Genomic DNA, 16,625 nt, shown 5'->3' with positions numbered 1-16,625 from the left:
AGTGAGACTCTATCTCAAAAAAAAAAAAAAAAAAATATATATATATATATACACACACACACACACACATATATACAACCTCTTTATGTCATTATGGTGTTTAAATCTTCCACTGGGGAAAGCAGAAAGAACAGTGTGGCCATGGCTGGGGTGACAGGGATGCAGTGGCAGTGCCCACCTGGTTATCCTGGTGAGAGGGAAGCCAGAAGAGGAGAAGGGGAGAGTGAGTGGGCAGGAAGAAAAGGGCATCTTATCTCAGGAAACTGAATGTGTTATATGAAGGATTAAAACACCAAAAAGCAAGACAACCCAACAGGCTTCTGGAAGTGGGCAACCCAGAGGCAAAGCCTGGAAGCTGGAGGGAAGAGGAAAGAAGAGGAAGAGGGACAGCCCCAGGCCAGGAAAGAAACAGCCTGGGAACAAAGGCAGGAGACACGGAGCCTGACCATCTGGCTGGAGCAGAACTGACACAAGAGTGGCCTTGACCAAGCTTCTAATTCAAGTCCATGTTGAAAGAGGTCCTCAACCATGTCTCCAACACAGCAAGTGTTCCAGAAAATGTGGATGAATGTTTAACGATGATTTAATAATATTTCCTTAATAGTTAATGTTAATATTATTAATAACTAATAAAACTTTTAAAATACTCAATAATAATTGAACAATTATTGTAGATACTTCTCTCTCTAGCTGCAATTTCGTGTGCATACACATACTCACAAAAAGACACTTAGACCTACACAGAGACACGTGCACATACACTTAGACCCAGTCACACACACAGACCCCTATGCGCAGGCCCAGGCAGACACATTTGCAGTGTCACCCAGCACACAAGGACACACAACCACACTCAGACAGGCTCCCCAATCCCCTCCCGCACAGTTAAACACATACATTCCCACTAAAATGCAGAATGGATTTCTCCCTACCTGTGCTTCAAGGACGTTAACTTTTTCCTTGAGATTTTCAATTCTTTTATCTTGTTCTTTCAAATTATTTTTTAATCCTTCCATCTAAGAATCAGAAAGCACAATTGGAAACCTCTTGTCAGACCACAGGGAACGGTTACGTAAGTCAGAAATCGTACAGATGGAAACATACAATTGATGTTCCTCGCATTAAAAAAAGAAAATGCTAAAGCACTAGCAGACTCAGCGGGCTGCAGAAAGGAGCAGGCCCGACGGGCACCTGGGACGCAGGCCTCAGAGGGCGCCGTTAGACACGAGAATCTTTGCATAACCTGTTGAAAACAAATTCAGCAGGCATGTGTCCTGGCTGCCCTTCGGTGACCCGGCACCTTAACGCTCTCTCATCCCGACGATGTAGAGGCTGGTGGGCGTGATCTAAAGCTGGTGTGCAGAGGCCCTGTGAGGCAGAGATCCCCCCACCAGCAGCAGCAGCAGGGGAGCCTGTTCTGCCAGGAGGCAATGCCAACCTGGGAGGCGGGTGATGAGATGCAAAGAGGAGCAGGAAGAGAGGCCCCCATGGATTCTAAGACCGACTGTGCCCCACCAGCTCTGCCACCAACCCGCTCCAGGACTCAGGTTTTTCATCTGTAAAATGAGAGCATGTAAGGCCCCCAAATAAAACAGAAGTCTGATTTTGAGTTTAAAGCCACCCCCCATATGAGATCAATACTTATCTTGAGTAGATCTTAAATACTGATTTCCTTGGCGGCTCCCTCAATCACCTCTTTTTTTTCACTTGCCAGGATATTCCCAGAGACTATACCTCACCCTAAAACATCTCTTTAATAAATTTGCTGTTCGTGAGGTTATAAAAACAGATCATTTCTTGCTCAAGAAAAGGTTGAATCTCCTGATCTATAAAATCTTCTTGAGAGCAAAGAACATAATCTGGTTCTGAACAATTTTTTAAAAAATCACTGACACTTTTTTCAAAAACCAGTTAAGCATCTTCACTGAGAACATTACGGGTGTTGGCGTCAGAGGTGAGAGGGGACATTGAAAACAGAGCTATGTTGCTTGAGAAACAGAAAAGATAGGCCAGTGGGGAGAAAAATCCCATCGCTTCTAAAGGTCAGATTCGCCTCTAACGTTACACACTTGACGGCTCTGACCTCCTGGATGACGCTGCGCAGGCTCTGATGCTGGGAGTGGATCACAAGCTGCAGGTGAGAGATCTGCTCCTGGAGAACGGAAATCTCCATCCGAAGGTCCTGGCAACTGGGAGCGCAATGAAAAAGAGAGAAGAAAAAACAATTTGCTCATACATCCTATAGCTCCTTCCTACTGCTGTGCCAGACCTCCCTTACACTCTCCCCTGCTCCTGGGCATCCTGGGACCCCAGGGCCTCACACACCACAAGAGACATTCAGATGACAGGTAGCTATGCAGCAGCCTCGGGTTTGCTCAGATGCGAATTTGAATGAGATTCTCAATTCCTGTCAAGAACTCCTTTCTGGCCATCTGTGACTCCCTCCAGCAGGTAGCAGAGTCAAGCTGTGCTGAGTGGGATGAGCACTTCTACGTCTAAATTCCCTTGTCTCTGAGCATCCACAGACCTGGCACCCATCAAAATTCACAGATAATTACACGGGAATAGCAGGGTCAGCACGTGGAAGCAGGAATAGTCTACACACACATCGGGAGCCAATTCTCATCGATTTAAGTTTAGCACATGCTGTGAGTTGTGTTTGACTTTTTGGGGGCCTCCTACTTTAGGTAATTTCCTACCTGTAAGTAGGAAAAGGGGAAAAAATAAAAAATAAATTTCAGCTAACGTCTTTTTGTGTCCACATCAACCACTGTGAAAAAGAAAATGGGTCAAGTTTGAATTTAGTTTATTTATACTTTCTCAAAGCTCCATTGGGTAGTGGAATTGATTTTACAGTTTTTGGATATTCCTCTTCTTGCCAATATTATCAGTCAAAAAGCAACATGCATTATGGCGATATCACCAAGCTTGGAAGCACTGTGACCTTGGAGAAGTCACTCCAACTTTTCCTCCTTCAATGCAGTCCCAATTCTCTATTTGTAGATTCTACACACATCATGGAAATTCACAGAGAATGTCCTCATTAGAAAAAAAATGAGTTATTAACTTCCATTTTGTTTTACATCATATGTGTATACTAAAACATTGCCTTCAAATTGGATATGCATTAGGAGATGTTGTTAAAAGCAGATTCTGATCCAGTGGGCTAGTGTAAAGCTGGAGACTCTATCTACGGCATGGTCCTGATGTTTGTGTGATTTGCTGGTCCACAGATCACGCTTTTAGTCATGTAGCACTAAACCATTAAGAGTGTCTTGATAACTTTTAGTTCTGTGGTGCTGTGTATAATATAATCTCTCAAAGCTAAATAATGTGCAGGCAACTTCTAATAGACACACTTTTAATTTTCTCCCTCTTTGGGCGTGAGTGAGGTATTTGTTGTTTGTTTGTTTGAGACAGAGTCTCACTTTGTCATCCTTGGTAGAGTACTGAGATGTCACAGCTCACAGCAACTTCAAACACTTGGGCTTAAATTATTCTCTTGCCTCAGCCTCCCAAGTGGCTGGGACTGCAGGCACCTGCCACAAGGCCCGGCTAATTTTAAGGACAGGGTCTTGTTCTGGCTCAGGTTGGTCTATAACCCATGAGCTCAGGCAATCCACCTGCCTCGGCCTCCCAGAGTGCTAGGATTCCAGGTGTGAGCCACCATGCCTAGCCCATGAGAGAGCTTTGAAAAAGTTGGTTTACTATAGAAAAATTAACTTCTATGAAACTATAGAACTCCTTGCACAAATGCAAATAGTACATAATGACGGCCATTGCTATTTAGTTAACCTATGGGATTAAATTTTTGCCCAATGAAAGTATAATTACATGACATACATGCCACAAAATACATGTATAAGAAGGTTCACCATTGTTTGTAACCTTAAAGGAATGGAAAAAATCTAAATGTCCATCAATAGAAGACTGAAAAAACAAATTATGGCACATCCATGCTACTTTTCTTTTATATACACATATGTAACCCAGAGATAGACTTGATTTACAATGAAGGTAGGTCGGTAGAATCTTGCAGAAAGAATGATGTTTTCAGCAAAGGCTGCTGAGATAACTGAATATTCATATAAAAAAAGACAAAGAAAAATGCAAAGAAAATTAATCCCAACCTCACCTTATACTAAAAACAAATTCTATATAGACTACACTGAATAAATGAATAAAACCATGAAATAAACAAATAAAAAGAAATCTTTCAGAAGAAAGACATTTTAAAGTAGGACTTGAAACAGTAATAACCATAAAGGGAAAGACTGGAGAATTTGATCAGGTAAAAATTAACAACTTCTAATTACCAAATCAGAGTGAATAGGATTGCCTTCAAACATTGGTGGCACAAATGACTAATGAAAACACAGTATCTCAGATCTATAAGAAACACTTTCAGATCAATAGGGCAGATAGACCAGGAGAAACATTAGAAAGTGACCCAGATAAAGACTTCACACAAAAAAAGCCAATAAGCGTATGAAGATTCTGAAGATCATTAATATTCCAAGTAGGACAAAAGAAAGCCACATGCACGTGTCACTATGCAGCCACCAAAACAGCTAAAATTTACTTAGCAAGATCGAAAATTCTAAGACTTGGCAAAGATTTGGAGCAACAGGAACTTTATACCCTGCTATTGGAAGTTAAATTGGTATAATCATCTTAGAAACTGGCATTTCCTCCCACAGTTCACTGATGACCCATAATTCCCTTCCTGAAGTATATATACAACGTGTGCATTTGGAGAGACACAAAATTGTTTATAGAAGCTTTGTGTGTACTGAAACCTGGAAATAAGCTAATGTCCATCCCCAGTAGAATGGAGAAGTAAATTGTGGTATCCTCACATTATACCTTAGAATTACAGGTAAGGGCAACACCACGAATGAATCTCAAATGCGTAACATGGAGGGAAAGGAGACAGATACAGGGTACTGTTTATAAAAGTTAAAAATAAAAACGAGGTAAAAGAAGCTATGTGGCTAGGAAAAGAAAAGCAGGACAATGACTGGAATGAAAGTCAAGATAGTGGTTACTTTGGGGGGAGACAAACTGAGCTGAGTCTGGCCATGACATACAGCATGGGAAGCTGAGCCACGTCAGGAGAGCTCTCAACATTCTGTTATTTTGACCCAGGTTTTGTTTAAACCCAGGTATATTTATGTTCTGTGCATGTTTCTGTAAGTCATACTTCCCATGCATTTGTGCTTTTTTTCAATAGTTTTTTTTGAGAGCTTGTCTGGAGGTTTTATCAGGGGAACGCAGCTACTTCTCTACCCTTGACTGAAGAATGGTCCTCCTCAATCAGGGAAGATCTTCCTCTTTGACCGAGCATAGCTTTGGGAGGGATGCACAGGGAGCAGTAAGGAAGGAAGGGGACACTGCGTAGCCAGCTGAATCAACATGGTGATCAACGGAATGACAGACACTGCAGCCAGATCACCCTCATGCCCTTCAATATGTTTTTAAACATAGAAAAGACATTGGGGCAATACAAGGTGGTTATAAAGTTGGACGATTTAAAATAGTGTGCAACTTTAAAATGCACATGAATTTTACAACCACCCCGTATATGTAATCCAATTAAGTGGTTGTTATGTTTGAGTGAGTGACTCAGGAAAACTCCATTTTGTCTTTGAAGATGGCTATGTTATCTTAAATGTTTTTACACAAGGGGCTTGCATTATTTTGTAATAAACAAACAACCAAAATACAAACCAAGGGGTTTTGAAAATTAACAAGAAACACAGAGAATTTAAATGTATTAGCAAGAAAAAAACAAGTGATCCCATCTCAGGGTGGGCAAGGGACTTGAATAGAAATTTCTCTAAAGATAGGCACATAACCTACAGATATATGAAAAAATGCTCTCCAACCTTATTCATCAGAGAAATGCAAATCAAAACTACTTTGAGGTACCACCTAACTCCAGTAAGATTAGCCCATATCACAAAATCCCAAAACCAGAGATGTTGGCATGGATGTGGAGAAAAGGGAACACTTCTACACTGCTGGTGGGAATGCAAATTAATTCATTCCTTTTGGAAAGACATCTGTAGAACACTGAGAGAATTAAAAATAGACCTGCCATTTGATCCTGCAATTCCTTTATTAGGTATATATCCTAGAAGACCAAAAATTGAATTAAACAAAGATATCTGTATCAGAATGTTTATTGCAGCCCAATTCATAATTGCTAGGTCATGGAAGAAACCCAAATGCTCATCAACCCATGAATGGATCAATAAACTGTGGTACATGTACACCATGGAATACTATGCAGCCCTAAAGAAGGATGGAGACTTTACCTCCTTCATGCTTATATGGATGGAATTAGAAAATGTTCTTCTTAGCAAAGTATCTCAAGAATGGAAGAAAAATTATCCAATGTACATGGCCCTATTTTGAAACTAATTCATAGCTTTTATAGGAATGTCATAACCTAATTATAGCCTTAGAATGTGGGAAGGGGGTGGGAGAGGGAAGGTAAGGGGGGTGGATGGGGAGACGGAGGGTAATGGGTGGGGTCACCTCTTTGGTTTATCTTACAAGGGTACAAGTGAATCTTTCTAAAAGCAGAGTATGAATATCTTAACTCAATAACTAAGAAAATGACATGAAAGTTATGTTAACCATTTTGATGAGAGTATTTCAAAATGTATATGAAAACAGCACACTGTACCCCAGGATTGCATTAATGTACACAGTTATGCTATAAGAAATAAAAAAAATTAACAAGAAAAAGTAGATTAAAGGTAGAAGGTGTACTTCCATTAAAACAGAAACTCTGGCTCGGTGCCTGTAGCTCAAGCAGCTAAGGCACCAGCCACACAGATCAGAGCTGGTGGGTTCAAATCCAACCTGGACCTACCAAACAACAATGACGACTACAACCAAAAAATAGCCAGGCATTGTGATGAGCGCCTAGAGTCCTAGCTACTTGGGAGGCTGAGGCGAGAGAATCACTTAAGCCCAAGAATTGGAGGTTGCTGTGAGCTGTGAGTTGTGACACCATGGCACTTTACCCAGGACAACGGCTTGAGGCTCTTTCTCAAAAACAAAATCAAATAATAAAACAGTAACTCTATTTCTAATGGTTCATTGGAGTCCTGGAAGGAAAAAAAAAGGAGAGAAAGAGATGGGAAGGGAAGAAAGGAGACTCAGGCCAAGGGATTGCACAGGGGGTAGGATGCCTAGGACTTGAGAGGGGAGAGAAACTGATGTCCGTCCTGTGAGAGGCCCAGGAGGAAGAGGCTGTCCAAACTGATAACGGAACAAGTACAAGCAGCAAGTGTGCACGTCCTAAAAACTCCAGGTGATTATCACACTGCACAAGTGAATCTCCAGCAAAAATCCACCTCCCTCAACCTAACTAACACTCCAAGCAACTATCAAATTAAGAAAAGGTAAGAAACATCAATTGTCACTCGGGCTGAAGGAGGACTACTAGTCCATTGTTTTTCTTTCCACGGTTCACTGGAGGAAGCATTTGAAAAGAAATGAGCTGGATGCCTGATTCGGATGAAAATGTTCTGTGCCCACAGAATTCAAACTGAGAACAGCAGCATCTGTCAACCCTCGCAGCATTTCTAAAATTCAAGTTCAGGGAATGGCTGCATCTGCACCAGCGTGTGTTAACATTCATGTTAGTTGTCCCTGGAATCCGGGTTCAGAGGCTTCCTGACCAAGGGCACAGGAGCCAGAAGAGATTTCAAGAGCCCTGGCAGACAGAGCACCCTCAGGATAGGAGCCAGGAGAGCCCAGAGCCTGGTCAGGAGACACCAGTGTTAAAGGTTTGCAAACATTCCCATCTTCACAGAAGGAGGAAGTGGAATGAGACTGGGGGCATGTGAAGGGAGCGGCTGGGAAATCTGGGGGTGATGCTGAGAACCCCTGGAGGATGGAGATGCCAAGAACATTTTAAAAATAGGAGAAGTGGGGATCCTCAGAAGAAAAAAAAAAACCCAAACCTCAGGCACTCAGAAAAGATGGGTTGAAGACATAAGGATGAAAACAGCACAGACGGCAGAAATCTGGCCCACAGCTGCTGATAAAATTCAAAATTGCTCCAGTGAGGAAGAAAAAAGAAGAAAAGAAAAATGAGGAAAGGGTAGCAACGATTTACTTCGTGGTCAGACTCAGAACTTGCCTGGGAAATGATGAGGAAGAACTTGGGAGGCTTTGCAGAAACAAAATAGCTTTGACAATGCCAGAAGTATCAACACACCATGAACTGCTAAAGGTGAGTGTGAAAATGGTTCTCATTGTGTTCCACGGTCTGAACCTTAACTGACTGTGGGGGAAAGGAGGCTTTAGCAAAGGGGGATGAGATTGCTATTATGTTACCAAGAATATCAAGTTTGGAAAATGTCCCCACCTGCTCCCTGAAGGTGTTGCCATGAAGTTCACTGTAAATAAATACAAATTTGAAAGTGGTCTCAAGATGGAAGAAAAATACTTCTGGAGCCACTCTTGAAAACACAGGGCCTTGGGGTTTGATTTGTCTTCATGAATACACTAATAACAGTGACTAAAGGTCGCTGCAAAAAACCTCTGTTAGGATCATTCGATATATAGTAAACCTAGTCATTCATCTAAGACCTTTAAATACAAAATAATGTAAACAAGCTGCCAGGTGAGCTTCCTTTAAGCTCTGTTATTTATCTCTGCAATGCTCAGTCTTAGTAAAGAGGCGTGCAAGCAAAACACACAACAGAGGGCCAAATCCAGGAAAGGGAGGCCAAGCCCTTCTAACAAATGTCTGAATCTAAAATTCATGCTCCGCCCCCCAGGGTCTCAATATAATTTTTGACCAAGATTTTCCTCTACAATGCAACTGGATTAAAATATAAAGTAAATGTTGAAATTAAAAGAGAATTGAAACACTCACACATCTGAGGAAATGTAGAAGACAGACTTTTCCCCGTTCTTCCCACTTCCCCACCTCCCCAGGATGCCACTTCTGGGCACACTACACGTTACTCAGGCATTGGAAAGATAAGGATGCTCTACACAGGCTTCCTATTGGAGCGAGAAGGTCATGAGATTGGTGACATTCTTGAGCTGCTCTGATGCTATCAAAGAAAAGAAAATTTACTATCATCTATAGGGATTCAGACTGCTTTCTATTCAGGATCTAATGTTTTAGGGCTTTATGAGAGGGGCTTTCCACTTCCCAGTGGAAGAAGGGGTTAGTTAGAAGCACAAACAGGAGATGAGAGGCCAGACTCCTACCACTCCCAAGTCAGACCAAGGGAAGGAATCAGCTTGGATATCGGGGTAGGTCAGTTCACATTCCAACGAAACTCAAGGATGTGTCTTACTATTGTCCACAAGACTCTTCTCCATCGTTATTTTCAAAGGAGTGGCTTGGGAGAGCCCCCCCAGACTACCACCGACAGATGCACAACAGGATGCTCTGACTTGCAAGCTCAGCTTCAGGGTAACGCTCTCCTCCTCTAAGGAGTTTTCTAGCCCTAAGCAGCTCCTACCTAGATATGGAGGTGCCAACACTGCTTGTTTTTACAACCCCCAGACATTTTTCCCCAAAAAGAACACCTCTGAAATGGGCCTGTGTGTTTGTTGCAATGTAGCAGGGCAGAGGGACAAGTTGAGAAATGGCCTTCTGCTCACTGCCACACAGGAGAATGGAGAAATTGGTCCAAGAGGTCTTCAGAGATCTCCAGGAATAAAAGAAAGAAAGTCAAAATCCTCTCTAGTCGTATGAGCACAGGCTCTGCTCTGAATGAGACTGCTGGAGACAGATCCCACACACACCTCTGCAACTTCTGAGGAACCAAGCAGTCTTGAAGGACTGACTTAACCAATCAGAACTTCAGCTCCCTCCCTGTAAATTCACTGGAAGGATTAAATTAAATAAGGTACTTGGGGTTATTCTGTAAACTTCAAAGCACTACCCTGTGCCCGTCAGTAGTGAAGATAATAGAAAAAGAAACTTAACTTTATTTTTATGAAAACAAATCTTTTAACTTTCTGCCCCTTCTTTATGGCCATATTTATTCCATCTTTAACTAATAGAAACATCCTTTATCTGTGGTGGTTTAACCAAGTCTCTATTGTTTCAACCAAAAGAGTCTAATTTCATAGCAATTTTTATTTTCTTGTCACTTAGCAAAGTGAATACCTCTACACACAGCTCAGAAAAAAGCATATGTGATAAATACATTATCACAAATACTTGTGATACCCATAATCTATAAAAATTACATAAGTCTTGTGTTCAAACCTCTTTCTGAAAACACACGACATCCATTTTTCTCAAAAATTTCTAAAGCTTCCTTAAGAGCATTAAGAATTCCTTATAACAGCTGCTCACATACAATAGAACTGAAAGACTAGAACAGTTCGGTTTTTAAAACAGTTACACTGTTGGCTCAACAACTGACAAAAGCTCTATTATGAATAAAAAATCATTTTTAAGTGAAAAAAATCAAACTCAGACTGCCTAGACTCTTAATGGAAGAGATATTATATAAGCCAGGAGTTCTGCTATGTGGGAAAGAAAAAAGTAAAGCCAGAAGTAAGTAAAGACTTATTTAAGGGAGAAAAAAAGTAAACCAAGGATTTACTTAGAATTAAGCTATGAGTATTTGTAAGTAATTCCAACACCTAAGGATACTTTCTGTAGCTTTTCCTGAATCAGAGATGTGCAATGCCACAAAGCTATCTTAGAAGTCCATCTTCTGGGGCGCTGTGCTTGTTACAAAGCAGAAGAGAGCCTTTCAGCCAGAGACCCCATCTTCCAGTAATTCACCAAGACGACAAACACAAAGGGAAAGGCAGAGGCACCCAATACACGTTCTCCGGGCCTTTTAGAAATCATGACCATATACATGGGGATCTGCCAGAAAGGTGATATTGTAGACATCAAGGGAATGGGTACTGTTCAGAAAGACGCCACACAGATGTTACCATGGCAAACTGGAAGAGTCCACAGTGTTACCCAGCTGTCAGCATTGTTGTAAACAAACAAGTTAAGGGCAAGATTCTTGCCAATAGGAATTATATTTGTGTTGGGCATATTAAGCCCTCTAAGAGCCAAGATAGCTTCCTGAAACACATGAAGGAAAATGACCAGAAAAAGAAGGAAGCCAAAGAGAAAGGGACCTGGGTTCAACTGAAGCACCAGCCTGCTCAACCCAGAGAAGCACACTTTGTGAGAACCAGTGGAGAGGAGCCTGAGCTCCTGGAACCCATTCCCCACGAATTCAAGGCATAATATGCATACAGTGCAGTACACAGGAGAACCAAGAAAACCAAAGGAACCATGATATTAGGTGCTGGAACCTATTTATTCCCCATGAATTCATGGCATAATAGGTATACGGCATAGCACACGGGATAACCAAGAGACCCCATGTAACAATAATACAAGGTGCTGGAACCTATTCCCCATGAATTCATGGCATAACAGTCACACAAAACTTTGTCACATTCAATGGCAAGGCACCTCCCTGAGCTACTGGAACTTTTTCCCTATGAATTCATGGCATAATAGGTATTAAAAATAAAAGCCTATTACTACTATAAAAATGTTTCTCATCATTGACTAAAAGTGTGGTATTCTTTTCCTCAAAGAAGTATTAAAGCAAATTTTAATATTGTCCTTAAAAAAAAAGAGAAGATAATAAAATTAATAACTTGCTGGTATCCAGTATATTCCAAATAATCAATTGCAAGGATCTTCAAAAGACTTTGGCTTATGTGGTCAAAATTGCCTAACTCTGAGCCAGACAGAAGGTACAACATAGGATGACAGATGGGGACAGAGAGAGAGATAAGAAGAAAGGAAAGGGGACAAAAGGGGGGAAAAGTAAAAGACCAAGGAAGAGGACTGTGTGAGCATATTATTGGTAAATAAACAGAGGATAACAAGAATAGATCCACAATAGTGCTTGATGTTCTAGTGAATGATAGTTCTAGATGGATGAGTTAGGCGCTTGAAATAGATTTGACTCTGAACACTGTATCAGTACCTCAGACTATGCAATCACTGTAGTGCCCTTGGGATAAAGAAAAAAGAAAAAACAAAACCTCAGGACATGTTTGTAAGATATGCTATTACTAATAGTCCAAAGACTTTTTCTAATATCAGCTGAGTAGCACAACAGTCGTGGTGATACCCACAAATCCGCCCCACATCCAATGTAATCAGGGCCGTGACTGTTGTAAATTACAAGTACTTGTAAGTCCAGAGTACTAAGGATGTTGTCCATGGTACATCGTTCATTCTCTGTAGAGTCGAAGAGCACCATGAAATTACCTTAGAACGCACCTTTGGGGCTCGCCCGTCTAATGCTGCTATGGAAGAAACTTATTAACAAAGACAGAAGCCTCGGGGAAGGAAGACCCCTCCAGCATCCTACCCAGCACCAAGCAGGAATCCCCTGTACCCCCCTGTGAGCTCTGCCACCCTGATTCCTCAGGGGGTGAGGAAAGACAGGCAGTGACTTTTAATCCTTGGAATTTATCCTTCACTCTGTACTTTCAATCATCCTGTTTCCTTGGGGGATGAAAAGCTTTCTTTTCACTGGCCAGTGTATCAAGAGGAAAGGTACAAGGGGCCACTTTGGTTTAGGAGGTAGATGGTGGATTTGCAAACCTTTTAGCATCCGTCGTGCTGGGTTTGAGTCGCAGCAGCTTGTTTTCCAAAGACTGTTTTCTTTCTAGTAATGTTCTCTTTTCCTAGGAGAAAATAAGATACAATTTTTAATTATTTGCCTGAGAGAGAGAAAGAGAGAGAGAGAGTCTGTGTGTGTGTGTGTTTGTAAGAGAGAGTGTTTGGTAAGGAATTTTTCTTATAATACTAAAAATAGGGCTCAAGCTGAAGAGTGAATTCCACGTGAGTTGCTGCACTCAGCCCCCAGCTGAGGAAATCGGATCGGGCGTTCTCCTGTGTGCTTTAATCCATAACTCAAAAATAGGTCAAGAGTGGTGGTGTTCACTCACTCACCTGCCTACAAGTTAGAGCTGCTAACATGTGGCCTGGGCAGCTCAACCTTTCCTCCCTGCCTGCCCCTATCCTACCCCAAACAAAGAGCCTGCCCAGCCTTCACTAGACATTGGCATTCCTGCCATCGCACCTGCTCCCCGGCATTACATTGAGCGGTTGGTATCCCAGGACATAGGATAGCTCTCCCTGCTCACATAGCATCTGTTAGAAAGTAGAAAAGCAAAATGTGGTTTTGGTGAAGGATCAAAGCCACAAATGATACAATGACTTAGGATACAGGTGTGCCTATGGCACTGACAAAGGATATCTGAAAAAAAATTCTTTAGCTAATTATTAAACCAAACTCTTTCCATCAAAAAAAAAAAAAAAAATAGGTGAGTCCATGAAAAATCAAACTGGGATGATGGTGTGAATTTTACATTTAATGGGAACATGCTGAAAGGGGGGGATTTAGAACTTCGGCCTGCTGGTTGAGTTGCCAAGTTGGGGGAATCAGGACAGACTGATAGAGACAGGGCTTGGTGTTGGGAACATGGAAACTATCCACAGTGCTGTTAAAAATCGCTTCCTGCTTCAGCACTTGAATGTGTTTATACAAGGCAGGGCAGTGTAGCAGAAATATCACAGAGACCTTGCACATAGACAGACCTATTTTTAAAATTTGGGCCAACGTTTCAACCTTTCCAGGCCTTATCCACGTTAGAGAAATTAACCAAAACTCAGAAATAAAAATAACATATGGCGTGTGGCTTTAACATCACTTTGGGTCATTGTTGAATAATCTGACCCAAGAATTATTTAACAACCTCAGAGGATTTCTGTGTGTTGGACTTTATTATTTATTAGATAAGAGCCCTGACTCTGTTGCATGTGAATTTGTAGATTTCTGTGTGGTAGAATAGACATTCCTTATGGTTATGGTTTAATTGCCTTAAAGAATATTGATCAGTTTTGTTATTTAATTTAGTAACCCCACTGTATATTCCTTTTTTCCCAAAAAAATGCCTTTGATAGAAAGTTTCTCAAAGCATTTTATTTAAAACAGCTTTCCTCTCTTAAGAATCTGGTCATTAATTAATGAGTTGGTTAAAACATGTGACATGGATTCAGTCTACATTTGTATGAGCCATATTTTTAACTTTTTAACCTCCCTAAAATGAGGATAATAATATTGAAATGTTGGGATGATTGGAGATACTATATGTGAAAAGTCTGCATGTTTCCCTGGCACATAGTTGCACATCAATACATGATAATTTGAAGGTACCAATTACTTCAACTCTACGGGTTCTGTTATTTTTAAAAAGTTATACTAACTTTTTCCAATTTTTCTTATAGTAACCGTGCCACACAGAAATTGTCTAAAACAGACGTAGTCATGTTCAAATTATTTCTGAGGGATCACAGATGAACCTTGCAAGCTTATGATGGTGCATGAATCATGGAGGAAACTCACTGCAGATATTGTATTTTGACTTTGCAGAATGGGGAAAAAATGGTGTTTAGCAAATGTTCTTTAGCAAAAGTCTAACAGACTTACTCTTGATTAATGGATTTTTCAGAAACAGGGGTTAAGGAGCTCAGACAGCTGAACAAAGGAGCGCTCTCCCCCTACCAGGGCTCTAGCGTCTCACTTGGGTTTGAGGCGCCTACTCTTAGCACTTCTCAGGCCTTGTGGAAAGAGAAAGGGAGCTCCCAGCACCACAGAGTGGGCACCCCCCAGTTCCCAGAGCCATACCTCTGGAGACCCGAAGCTTTCATCCTGTTGATGGGAGCGAAATGGGCATCAATTTAAATCATACATGAGTTAGGAACCAAAGATGTGATTTTGATCTGGCATCGGAGAACACAGGGGGATGGTGGAAAGGGTTGTGCACTAGACACTGCAGGACTGCAGCACCGTTTCTGGTCCGTGCTGTCTTCATTTATAAAACGATGATGAGGAACTAGGTGGCCTCAAAAGTGCCCTTGAGCTCTAACATTCTAATAGAGCTAAATCAACGATGCTAGCAAACAAATATGACGTAACAGAACTGCACTGCCAGCAGAAGAGCATATGCCATGCACTCTTAGTCAAGTGATCAAAACGCTCTTAGTGGGCATCTCTGCCGGCTTATCACTGTGTTGGTGGGGTTTATTCTCACTGCATTCCTGATTAAAGTGGGGCAGATGGTGAAGGTTCTAAGTAATGTGTTCATTACCAGACCTCATCCCACTAATGGCTACTTACTGGAGCAGTGGATTGTTCAAGTGAGGAGCAAATAAATCCTTCTCCAGGGGACACCTACTCGCAGGGCAATATTTATCAACCTTTGTGAGGATGTTCATTTTTAATTTTCACTTCCTTTTTGAACTCATGCCTTTTTCCTACTAATGCAAAAGGCTCAGCACCCCCTCTCCTCACACTCTCTCCACTGAGACACCCTTCCTTCCCTACAGCCCGTCTTCTCATCTTCTTCTTGAGCCAAGCAGATGTTGCCCAGCTCTGCTTCTTATAGTTTCATATATTTGCTTGGTTATTTCCTAAACATAAAATATCTTTAAACCAAATATTTTTAAAAAGTAAAAAATAAGACTCAGTGCACATTGCCCCTCCAGGAGGCATTGCCCCTTCATTCTCACTTACTTCCACCTGCCAGAGATTCCAATAAGCTCCACTCCAGGAAGTCACAAAGCTAGAGTATTCTGGAAGGTTGCTGCACGGCTTTGCCAAGCCATGAGCAACCTAACCACTTACTTTGTCCCAGACCTCTTAGAGACAGCCCGTAGGCATGAGTCAATATCTAAGCTGTTCTGCCAAGGAATGGTCTCAGTGTAAAAGATAAATCAAAACAATACAAGCAAAAAAAAAAAAAAAATCTAGGTGAGAGGTAGGCCATCACTTCTCAAAAACATCCTGCTAGCATTTGAGCCACTGAACTTTGCTCTGAAGTACAGTCCCCTTCCTTCAATAGAGTTGTCAGCCTTTCTAAAATACCCGTAGGAGAATTTCAAAAGGGAAATCTGTAAGTTCTTTCAGCCCCACATACTCCTAATAGACTACACTGTAATCTCCATGTCTGGCCCATTCACAAATAGACATCCACCCCCTAGTTCTAGGTGGCACACAGTAGATGATTCAATGTTTATTAACTATGCAGTCTAGTAAATAACACCCCATCTTTCAGAGATGAACTCCCATCTAGTACAGATTTCCCAGGGTTACTAGCAAAAAAAGAAATTATCTTCTGTTCTTTTGTTAATTTTCAGGACCTGAGAAATGGACATCAAACCAGACCCAGTATGACTGGGTTTGAGCCAGGGTGATCACAAGTCTAAACTGAAATTTCAAACTGGTTAATCAAACTGGTTAAACAACCCTGTTTGTTTTCCGAATTGTCTGCCTTTCCTAAATGCAGACATTCTTTGTCCTATCAGCTCATTTATTCCAGGATAAAGTATTCCCATACTACCCAGTACTCAATCAACTATTACTGTGTTTGCAAAACAGCATAATTATAAACTGTCATGCCTGGATGAACGAACTGCTTAAGGACATCCTAGACTTCCAGAGATTCTGCTGAAGTCTAACACTCAGTGACCTGTGGCGCAATACAGATGCGGCTGAATATTATCAGTATGAGATCCAGTTGAGTTTGGG

General features: G+C 41.4%; 1 protein-coding gene across 1 annotated transcript in view; it reads right to left on the bottom strand.

The window, feature by feature from the left end:
* Nucleotides 1-16,625, bottom strand: part of CCDC68 (coiled-coil domain containing 68) — a 49,784-nt gene that overhangs the window by 12,393 nt on the left and 20,766 nt on the right. Inside the window, exons 7-9 of the mRNA XM_003788440.3 lie at nucleotides 12,635-12,717; nucleotides 2,084-2,189; nucleotides 933-1,016 (exon numbers count right to left, since the gene is read on the bottom strand). Of these exons, the coding sequence (XP_003788488.1) occupies nucleotides 933-1,016; nucleotides 2,084-2,189; nucleotides 12,635-12,717 (273 nt within the window). The remainder of the gene's footprint in view (nucleotides 1-932; nucleotides 1,017-2,083; nucleotides 2,190-12,634; nucleotides 12,718-16,625) is intronic.

The sequence above is a fragment of the Otolemur garnettii genome, unplaced genomic scaffold (genome assembly GCF_000181295.1).
Source record: "Otolemur garnettii isolate 467f Iridium unplaced genomic scaffold, OtoGar3 scaffold00027, whole genome shotgun sequence".
In the NCBI taxonomy this organism is placed as follows: Eukaryota; Metazoa; Chordata; class Mammalia; order Primates; family Galagidae; genus Otolemur; species Otolemur garnettii.
Note: the sequence above shows the minus strand (reverse complement) of the source record. Positions and strands in the feature narration are given on the sequence as shown.